Source organism: Rhincodon typus, chromosome 19 (assembly GCF_021869965.1).
Source record: "Rhincodon typus isolate 14 chromosome 19, sRhiTyp1.1, whole genome shotgun sequence".
In the NCBI taxonomy this organism is placed as follows: domain Eukaryota; kingdom Metazoa; phylum Chordata; class Chondrichthyes; order Orectolobiformes; family Rhincodontidae; genus Rhincodon; species Rhincodon typus.
In genome coordinates, this window is record NC_063350.1 from 52,727,693 (window position 1) to 52,739,514 (window position 11,822).

The window sequence follows — 11,822 nt, forward strand, 5'->3', positions numbered from 1 at the left end:
ACACTGACACTATCCCTCACTGTTACACACTGATACTAACCCTCACTGTTACACACTGACACTATCCCTCACTGTTACACACTGACACCAACACTCACTGTCACACACTGACAATAACCCTCACTGTTACACACTGACACTAACCCTCACTGTCACACACTGACACTAACCCTCACTCTTACACACTGACACTAAGACTCACTGTCACACACTGACACTATCCCTCACTGTCACACACTGACACTAACACTCACTGTTACACACTGACACTAACCCTCACTGTCACACACTGACACTATCCCTCACTGTTACACACTGATACTAACCCTCACTGTTACACACTGACACTATCCCTCACTGTTACACACTGACACTAACACTCACTGTCACACACTGACACTAACCCTCACTGTTACACACTGACACTAACCCTCACTGTCACACACTGACACGAACCCTCACTGTTACACACTGACACTATCCCTCACTGTCACACACTGACACTAACCCTCACTGTCACACACTGACGCTAACACTCACTGTCACACACTGACACTAACCCTCACTGTCACACACTGACACTAACACTCACAGTTACACACTGACACTAACACTCACTGTTACACACTGACACTAACCCTCAATGTTACAGACTGACACTAACACTCACTGTTACACACTGACACTATCCCTCACTGTTACACACTGACACTAACCCAATTTCCGACATTGTACACCACAGCATCTCACTAACTCTGCAGTTTACATGTCGTACCTCACCCTTTGACAGTTTGACATGAATGTCCTGTGTGAATTCTCACATTCCCGTCCCTCTCTATCCGATCAATCTCATTCATCGTAACTTTTTGCCTGTTGATCATTTAATTCCTGATTGTTTTTGTGCCTGTCGCTGCATTGGTTATGTTTTGCTCTGGCAGACTTCATCACTTACCCTCCGAGTACCTCGTTGAGGTTATACTGGTAGAAGCTCCTCACTGGTCCTGTTCGAAATGACACACAGCGATGTTCAAACGGAGCGGGTAGTGGTGGTCTGTCATCTGCAGACAGGACAGGTACAGGGTCACTCAGGACCAACGGACAGCACTGTTAGCATCTCAGGCAGGAGTGTGGTGGGGGCTGACCTAGCCCTGGTGTGAGTTCCGGTGATGCCAGTTGCCATTGCTGTGAGCTTCCAGGAAGGTGCCAACTCCTTCCTGTGCAGCAGTGATCATTCCTAGAGAGCTAAACATAGTGGCAACTTCCAAAGTGCGATCCTTCAATCCCTGGACTTGGCACAATTACCAAGAGAAGGAGGATCCAGAACGAAAACTAACGCCACCACAGCACAGGAACAGGCCCCTTCGGCCCACCAACATCGCCCTAACATGACACGTTTTGAAAGTACAATCCTTTTGCTTCGAAGCCGTGTATCCCTCTATTCCCTGCCTACTCATATGTCTGTCTCAATCGCTCTTTCATGTTGTAATTGAATCTGCCTCCACCACCTCTCCTGGCAGCACGTTCCAGGCACTTACCACGCTCCAAGTAAAGAACTGCCTCTCACATCTTCTTTAAACTTACCCTGTCTTCCCTAAACCTTTGTCCCCATGCAATTGACATTTCTACTTTGTCAACATCTTCCGATACCACGACCACTTCCATCTAGAAGGACAAGGGGCAGTAGATAATGGGAACACCACCCCTGCAAGATCCCCTACAAGCCACTCACCATCCTGACTTGGAAATATATCACCGTTCCTTCACTGTCACTGGGTCAAAATCCTGGAATACCCTCCCTGAGGGCATGTGGGTTGACCCGCAACATGCGGATTACAGCGGCTCAGGAACGCAGCTCACTGCCACCTTCTTAAGGGGGCAACTAGGGATGGGTAATAAATGTTGACCCAGTTGAGTAAAGAAGATCAAAGGGGAAACAGCACAATGTCGAGCCCCCGTTGTATGTTTAAATGAGATCACCTCTCAAGCCTTTTACACTCCAGGGAATATTAGCACAGTTTACTCAACTCCCTTCAGAAACCAATCTAATGAACTTTGTAAGGCAAGTATATCTTTTCTTAAATACAGTGACCCACAAATGCATTCAGACATGGTCCAGATGTAGTCTCACTGAAGCCTCATACCACTGAAGCAAGAGTTATTTATTTCTGAGCCCAATCACCTTCCAATAAAGGCCAAACTGCATTTCGCCTTCCTGTAGACAGTACCTTCATGCTAAATTTCTGTGTCTCTTATATAAATAGATCCAAATATCTCCAAACAGCATTTACAAGTTTCTAAGCTTTTTTTTTCCAAATAATATTCGGCTCTTTGATAATTAAAAGTAAAGTGAATAACCTCTCACTTCCTCGCGTTTTACTCCATTTTCTGCTCTCTCATTGAACCTGCCTATATCTCAGATTGCTTATATTCCCACCTCGATTTATATCAGCAAATAATTTAGACACATTACTCTCCAGGTTTTTGTCTAAGCTAAATTATCGATTGGGGAAAAGCTATGTCCTCAGGACCACTCCACCATCACAGCCTGACAAACTGAAAATGTCCCACTTGGAGTAATAAAGATGTACAGCATGGAAACAGACCCTTCGGCCCAACTCATCCATGCTGACCAGATATCCGAAATTAATCTAGTCCCTTTTGCCAGCATTTGGCCCATAAGTCTCTTAACTCATCAGCACTATCTGCTTCCTGTCCATTATCCAAGCCTCTATCCCTGCTAATATATCTGAGGAAGGACCTTCTTGCTATTGAGGGAGTCCAGGGAAGATTCCTGGGATGGCAGGACTGGCATACATAGTCAACTGGATTGACTGGGCTTGTACTCACTAGAATTTAGAAGAATGCGGGGGGATCTCATAGAAACATATAAAATCTTGGTGGAACTGCACAGGCTAGATGTGGGAAAAATGTTCCCGATGTTGGGGAAGTCCAAAACTAGGGGTCACAGTCTAAGCATAAGGGGTTAGCCATTCAGGACTGAGATGAGGAAGAATTTCTTCACTCAGAGAGTTGTGATCCTGTGGAATTCTCTCCCACAGGAAGCTGTTGGGGCCAGTTTGTTAGATATATTCAAGAGCGAGCTGGATGTGGCCCTGGTGGCTAAAGGGATCACAGGGTATGGAGAGACGGCGAGAATGGGATATGGAGATTACATGATCAGCCATGATCACATTGAATGGTGGTGCAGACTTGAAGGGCCGAATGGCCCTTCCATGTTTTCCACGTTTCTATAAATCATAACTCCACAAACTCCTATCTTGTGGATTAATCTTTTCTGCAGCACCTTATCGAGCACCCTTTGGAAATCCAAGTATGCTACATCTACAAGTTCCCCTTTATTCACTCTATTGACTATGTCCTCAAAAGAAAAATCTCTAAATGTGTGTCAATGCATTTTCTCTTTCATGCATACAAAACCAAAATGCTGCAGGTGTTGGAAATCTGAACTAAAGACAGAAAATACTGGAACTGCTCAGTATCTGTGGAGAGAGAAACAGAGTTAATGCTTTGAGTCATGACTTTTCACCAGAAACGGTATAGGCTTCAATCGAGAAGAGACAGAGATAGGGAAAGTGGACAAATGGAGCTCAGAGACAGATGTAAGACAGGAGAGATTAAATGGAGAAAAGAGTTGACAGTGCAAGATCACAGGCAGTGATTTGGAGACAGAAAGGACTGCAGATGCTGGAAGCCAGAATCAATAGATGTGGAGCTGGAAAAGCACAGCAGGTCAGACAGCATCCGAGGAGCAGGGAAGTCAATGTTTCTGGCTGAAGGGTTTTGACCCAAAGCATTGATTTTCCTGCTCCTCGGATGCTACCTGACCTGCTGTGCTTTTCCAGCTCCACATTTATTGACCGATCACAGGCAGAGATCATGTGGCAAGCTTAGAAATACAACTAAACACCTTGATTTGACCTATAGGTGTGACACCAGTAACCTGGTGTTTAATTCTCTACCTCGCTCTAGCACTGATCTCTCTGTCCTACAGTGTCCCAGTCAAACACAATGTAAACTCAGGGATCGGCACCTCATCATTCCATTGGACATGAAACCTTTCAGTCTGAATAGCAGATGGAGCCTAATCTAGATAGATGTGAGGTGCTGAATTTTGGAAAGGCAAATCAGGGCAGGACTTATACACTTACTGGTAAGGTCCTGGGGAGTGTTGCTGAACAAAGAGACCTTGGAGTGCAGGTTCATAGTTCCTTGAAAGTAGAGTCGCAGGTAGACAGGATAGTGAAGAAGGTGTTTGGTACGTTTGCCTTTATTGGTCAATGCATTGAGTATAGGAGTTGGGAGGTCATGTTGTAGCTGTACAGGACATTAGTTCAGCCTCTTTTGGAATACTGCATTTCTGGTCTCCCTGCTATAGGAAAGATGTTGCAAAACTAGAAAGCGTTCAAAAAAGATTTACAAGGATGTTGCCGGGGTTGGAGGGTTTGAGCTATGGGCAGGGTTGAATAGGCTGGGGCTATTTTCCCTGGAGCATCGGAGGCTGAGGGGTTACCTTATAGAGGTTTATAAAATCATGAGGGGCATTCATAGGGTGAATAGTCAAGGTATTTTCCCCAGGGTGGGAGAGTCCAAAATTAGAGGGGCATAGGTTTAAGATGAGAGGGGAAAGATTTAAAAGGGACGTAAGGGGTAACTTTTTCATACAGAGCGTGGTGCGTGTAGGAATGAGCTGCCAGGGGAAGCAGTGGAGGTTGGTACAATTACAACATTTAAAAGGCAACTGGATGGGTATACGAATAGGAAACATTTAGAGGGATATGGGCCAAATGCTGGAAAATGGGACTAGATTTATGTAGGATATCTGGTCGGCATGGACAAGTTGGACAGAAGGATATGTTTCCGTGCTGTACGGCTCAGAATTTACCACTCTATGACCAATTCCACACTGTAATCTCTGCCCCGATTCTGCTTCCTCTTTCTTTACATGTTTCAGACTTACTCTTGTTTTCATCTTTCCTGCTTTCGGGTTCTGGTTTCAATCATTTCTGCCAATCATGCTAACTTTAGACCCATTGCTTGTTTCTTTACTTGTCCCACTGTTCCTCCATTTTGTCGTGCAGTGCCAACTATTTTGTCATTGAATTGTTCCCGCCTCCTACTCTCAATGTCAACCCTATTAATTCCCTTTCGAATCTTGTACGTTTCAATACAGTCACCTCTCGTTCACCTACATTTCAAAAAACATCGACCCAGTTTAATCAGCAAATCTAATCTGTCATTTCCATGATAATTAGTGTGAAACCACGACTGGGTTGATCACTAAATTCAGTCATCACTTCTCAGCTACACACTCTTCAAAATCCTTAGCTTCAGAATCCATTCCCACGTCAGATGGGGAGTCAAACGAAAAAATCTGATGCCCAGCTGACCTGAGGGGAGCATTTGGCCAAACTGCAGTGGAAGTAGGCAGACTGTGGTGCCTGTTATTCGCTCATCAATTATTACTCATCCCTAATCGTCCCTGCAGAACTGATGGTGTGCTGCTTTCTTGAACCACTACAGTCATTGAGTCAAACAGCACAGAAACAGACCCTTCGGTCCAACCAGTCCATGCTGACCATAATCCCAAACTAAACTAGCCCCACCTGCCTGCGCTTGGCCCCTATCCCTCCAAATGTCTTTTAAACGTTGAAACTGTACCCGCACCCACCACTTCCTCTGGAAGCTCATTCCAAACATGGATCACTCTGTGTAAAAAATTTGCCCCCATGTCTTTTTTAAATCTTTCTTCTCTCACCTTAAAAATATGCCCCCTAGTCTCGAAATCCCCCACCCTAGGGAAAAGACACCTGCCATTCACCTTATCTTCATACCCCTAATGATTTCACAAATCTCTATAAGCTCACCCCTCAAGCTCCTACGCGCCAGTGGAAAAAAGTCCCAGCCTACCCAGTCTCTCCTTATAACTCAAACCCTCCAATTCCCAGCAATATCCTGGTAAATCTCTTCTGAACCCTCTCCAATTTAATAACATCCTTCCTATAACAGGGCAAACACACAGTACTCCAGACTAGGCCTCACCAAAGTCCTGTGCAATCTCAACATGACGTCCCAATCCTTGACAAAAAGGTCTGAGCAATGAAGGCAAGTGTGCTAAATGCCTTCTTAACCACCCTGTGACACAAACTTCAAAGAATTATGCACCTGCACCCTTAGGTCCCTTTGTTCTACAACACTACCCAAGACCCTACCTTTAACTGAATAAGCCCTACCCTTATTTATTTTACCAAAATGCAATACCTCGCGTATTTCAGATTAAACTCCATCTACCACCAATGAGATACTATATACCTTGCCAGGGCAGTTCAGAGTGAAACTGCTTGTAACCCAAAAGATCTTCTTCCCTACATTCCTCTGCTTAATGTCCTCCCGTGGCAGGAACTCCTTCAGATCAAGATATCCGATTGGTTTTCCCTGTTATGGAGATGCTATGTATTAAATATTGATTGGAGAGGACTTTTAAGTTTTGAAGGGTTGTGGAGAAAGGAACATATTTCACATTTTGTGGACACACCTGGAGTGGTTCCTTTCGAAGAGGACATTGAAAGCTGATTGTGAAAATTGGCGTTTTTAATTTAACAAGGCTTCCTAATCTGGCAATAACTGCTTGCTTTGCTGCAGATTCCCATCAGGACTGTTGTTATTGGACAGTGACTGGATCAGAGATCACCTCTCTTAAAAATGCAAGCATCGCAGCCAATCACATTCAATCAAATACATCCAATGGCTGTCGGAAACGATGATGGGACTGAGTCCAGTTGGGTCAATTTTCCAAGGAGCTAGCACTTTGGAGATGGGCTGAATGGTATCCTGTGCGGTCAGACTCAATGAAATTCATGGTTCATCAGAACCTTGGAACATCGCAACAAGGAGTGAGACTGCATTCGTGTAGCACCATTCACATCCTCCATAAAATCCACTCTCCTTACATTCTTGGGCACTTTGTGTGGCTCTGCCTTGGTGTTCCACTCAATGATGAAGAGGGAACCCTCAGAGTACAGGCTAATATGGGCTGGCTGCTCCGAGGGACTGGTGTGTGGGAAATGGAATTTAAACATGAAAATTGTGAGGCAATGCATTTTTGTCAGATTACTGAATATTGGAGTACACATTGAATGGTAGGACCCTCAGAAGTACAGAGGATCAGAGGGACCTTGGTGTGCCCATAGATCCTTGAAGGCAGTAGGGCTGGTCAATAATGTGATTAAGAAGGCTTGCCTTTATTAGTCAAGACATTGACTAAGAGATCAAAGTGGTTGCGTTGGAGCTGTATATAATGTTAGTCCGACACCAGGTGCAATGCTATGTGCAGTTCCAATCCCCACACTAGAGGAAAGATGTGATTACTCTGGAGGGGGTACCGGATGTTGCCCGAGATGGAGCATCACAGCTATAGAGAGAGCAACAATATGCTGGGGATGACACAGTCTGGAGGAACACAGCAGGCCAGGCAGCATCTGAGGAGCAGCAAAGTTGACATTTTGAGTCGGGACCCTTCTTCATTTCTTCATTTCTGAAGAAGGGTCCCAAGCCAAAACATCAGCTTTCCTGCTCCTCTGATGCTGCCTGGCCTGCTGTGCTCCTCCAGCTCCACACTGTGTTATCTCTGACTCCAGCATCAGCAGTTCCTACCATCTCACAATAAGCTGAGGTTGTTTTCCTTCGAGCAGAGAAGGATGAGGATAATCAGATTGAGGTGTACAATGTTCTGAGGGCCATGGCGAGAAATGTTTTCCCTTTGTAAAAGGGTGTCAGTAATTAAGGAGCACAAGATAAAGACCAGCAGGTTTAGAGGGGCTTTGAGGAAAACCTTTTCATGGAGAGGCGTGTGGGTATGTAGAACACACTGCCTGAAAGGTTGGAAGACCTCAGAACCCTCAGGATATGTAAGAAGTATTTCGATGGGCAGATAGTGTACAAGGTTACAAGGCCAAGTGCTGGACAATGGGATTAGAATAGATTGATGATCTAATGATGTACCCAGACCTGATGGGCCAAAGGTCCTCTTTCTGCGCTGTATAAACTCGATGACTCTGTATATAACCTGGTGTAACAGTGTACGGACTCCATGTTATCTCAGTTTGGGTCGGTGTGTAGGAATGGGGAGCTTGTATCTGAGATCCATGAACAAACGTTGATCTTTACCAATCACTTTGATCACGCTATCTTCACCAGTGCTGCCCTGCACTGTAGCTTGCTCCCCCTGGCACCAGGGAGCTGTGCTGACAGTTGCTCCTTCACTCTCCGTACCCTCCTCCGTATCCTTTGAAGCTCCTCCTTCGCTCTGGGGGACATCAACGCTCAGTACCGGCTTGTTTCCTCCAGCTCCGGGCTCCGCAAGGAAGCCGTGCTCCCCATCCCCAGCCCGGTGCTGGGACGTATCGGGACATTGGGGAGGGGAGTCAGTAGGACTCTGCAATGTTCCCAGTCTCCCAGCCTCTGCACACAGGTCAGATCCATCACTCGTCAGGCCAATGCCCACTGCCCCTCCATCTGCTGTCGATGTGGCACTCTCAGGCACTCCCTCTTCATCGCTGCTGCGGGGAAGATAAGATACCAAAGCACGGTCTCAGAATACATGGGTGGACAGCACAACAGAGAAGTGAACAGCAGAGGACAGCTAAACATTGACATGGAGAGACTCTGATCACAATCGCCCTGCTACACTGAGGCTGGTGCCAGAGAATGGGAACCTGGCTAAATAAAGCAGAAAGAGATAGCTCTGCTCACTGGAGGTCCGTCAATATAATGCCAAGTGGTGGGACATTAATCTGGGACAAAATTAGAACTTGGCTCAATGGGAGGGAACACAGGTTAAGGACAAATCCTGCTAACTGATTTAAGAGGCCTCTTTGACAAAGTAAAGTCAGAGGCTCTGGTGAAGTTGATCCATTGATATTCCTCATATAAACTTTCAAATGACATTTGACTGAGTACCACAGAAATAGACTGGTGCAAAAATAAAAATTCATAAGTCATTGAAGATGCCAGGACAAGTGGAGAGAGCTCGCAATAAAATATTCAGAATCCTCATCCTTATTAAGATTGAGTGTACTGCAACAGGAAGGTTATGCTGAAGTTATATAGCACACTGGTTAGACCTCAGCTTGGTGTCTTGTTTACGGTTTGAGACAATGTATTTTCAGAAGGATGTGAAGGCATTGGAGAGACTGCAGAAGAGGTTTACAGGAATGGTTCCAAGGAGGAGAATTTCAGTGAGAAGGAAAGATTGGAAAGGTTGGGGCTGTTTTTGAGTGTTGCTGCAGATATGTGGGACCTACCCTGATCCTTACCCAGGAGTTGCTGGTCCCTTTAAGACCCACATTACTCAGGGTGTAGCCAGCAACACTGACAGAGCCCACAACCCAGCCCTCGAGCATCCTTACGCACTTCAATGGCCCATTCCCATACACCCAGCACTCCCCCCAACACCCTCCGCCCAGGCAATCCTCCAATCATCAGCGTACCCGCTTTGACCCAACTATCTCCCAAACTAAGTACCCACCTCACTCACTCACCCACTGACCCACTCACTCACTCACCCACTGACCCACTCACTCACTCACTCACTCACTGACCCACTCACTCACTCACTCACTCACTCACCCACTGACCCACTCACTCACTGACCCACTCACTCACTCACTCACCCACTGACCCACTCACTTACTCACCCACTCACCCACTGACCCACTCACTCACTCACCCACTCACCCACTCACCCACTGACCCACTCACCCACTGACCCACTCACTCACTCACTCACTCACTCATTTACTCATTCACTCACACTCATCCACTCACCAACTCACTCACTGACCCACTCACTCACCGACCCACTCTTTGAAGGTGCTGTCTGAGGATCTTTGGTGAATTTCTGCAGTGCATCTTGTAGATAGTACACACTGCTGCTACTGAGCATCGGTGGTGGAGGGAGTGAATGTTTGTGGATGCAGTGCTAATCAAGGGCTGCTTTGTCCTGGATGGTGTTAAGCTTCTTGAGTGTTGTTGGAGCTGCACCCATCCAGGCAAGTGGGGAGTATTCCATCACACTCCTGCCTTGTGCCTTGTACTTGGTGGACAGGCTTTGTGGAGTCAGGAAATGAGTCACTTGCTGCAGTATTCCCAGCTTCTGACCTGCTCTTGTAGCCACTGTGTTAATGTGGTGAGTCCAGTTGAGTTTCTGGTCAATGATAACCCCTAAGGTATTGATAGTGGGGGGATTCACTGATGGTAACGCCATTGAATGTTAAGGAACGGTGGTTAGATTGTCTCTTACTGGTGATGGTCATAGCCTGGCATTTGTGTGGCACGAATGTCACTTGCCACTTGTCAGCCCAAACCTGGATATTGTCCAGATCTTGTTGCATGTGAACATGGACTGCTTCAGTATCTGAGGAGTCACGAATGGTGCTGAACATTGTACAATCATGGGTGAACATCCCCACTTCTGACCTTATGATGGAGAGAAGGTCATTGATGAAGCAGCTGAAGATGGTTGGGCCTAGGACACTACCCTGAGGGATTCCTGCAGAGATGTCCTGGAGCTGAGATGACTGACCTCCAACAACCACACCCACCTTCCTATGTGTCAGGTATGACTCCAACCATCGGAGATTTTGCCCCCTGATACCCATTGACTGCAGTGTTGCCTCTACCCCAGGTGCTTGTGGCTGCGTCAATGGTGAATGTGTTGAAGGCTGGGCTAAGCCACTTTTGGTGTCTAAGGAAAGCAAGGCTCATTTGAGACTTGGTAGTGGAGACTTCAGTGTGACCACCCACAGAGGCAAAGGAAGAGTCTGGGAGGGATAGTGAGGCAGAGCCAGATCGCAGGTGTCTTAATGTCACCAGCTAAAGTCCAACATGGAGACAGGGAAGGCGAGGGAGCACTAACTCAAACTGTACATAGTGCAGTTCCATTTTACCAGGGCTGTGTGCATCAGAGTCTAAAGGTGATACCTGGAGCTTCAATCAGTTGGATATTTCCACAATGTCGATATTCTCACAAATGGAATAGAAAGATATACCTCGCCACACCCCCTCCACAATGAACCCTCAATAACCTCCTCCCTCATTCACACCCTCACCTCCTCAACTGACAAACAACCTCCTTGCCTCCCCTACCAACAGCCCCTCTGTCCCATTTCCTTCAGCTATACCCCAAAACACTCCTGCTTTCCCCCCAAGACCCCCAACATCCACCTCATGGCCCATCAATTCCCAACGTTCCTGCCCTCATCCCCCAAAACACACCCCATTCCCTGCCATCTCCCCAACCATATACCCCTCAGCTCCTGGCCACTTTGCCCGAGCAGGCACTTCCCCTGGCTCCTCCCACTGTGTCCCTGACCACCCCCACTAATCCCACTTGTCCCTGCCCCCTCCTAATCCTGCTCCTATTTGCCCCTGTCTGCCCCCTGTACCTATCCTGCTGGAGGTCTCTGCCTGGCCAGCCAGGGGGTTTTGGAAGTGCAGTGTTACCTGTGGACTGAGGTGGGACAGCCATTGCTGTGCTGGGGGCCTGGGTCTTCTGGAGATGTTATCAGAGCTGCATCCACTGCCAGGCCTCTCCCTGCGTCACATCCATCTTCATTATGGCCCAGTCCAGTGGGTTCCTTAAAGATATGCTCACTGTCCACAATGAGCTCCAAGTGTCTCTCCTCACCCGGGTCCCTGGCTGTGTCCAAGCTCGTGTCAATGGGATTCTCTAGGCTGCATTCCTCAGGAAGGTCTATCGCTGGGTCCAAGCTCACATCGATGGGATCCTCTGGGGTGCATTCCTG

General features: G+C 46.9%; 1 protein-coding gene across 1 annotated transcript in view; it reads right to left on the minus strand.

The window, feature by feature from the left end:
• Positions 1-11,822, minus strand: part of LOC109919295 (tubulin tyrosine ligase-like family, member 9) — a 106,541-nt gene that overhangs the window by 75,390 nt on the left and 19,329 nt on the right. The window contains exons 3-5 of the mRNA XM_048608187.1: positions 11,521-11,819; positions 8,185-8,576; positions 953-1,058 (exon numbers count right to left, since the gene is read on the minus strand). Of these exons, the coding sequence (XP_048464144.1) occupies positions 953-1,058; positions 8,185-8,576; positions 11,521-11,819 (797 nt within the window). The remainder of the gene's footprint in view (positions 1-952; positions 1,059-8,184; positions 8,577-11,520; positions 11,820-11,822) is intronic.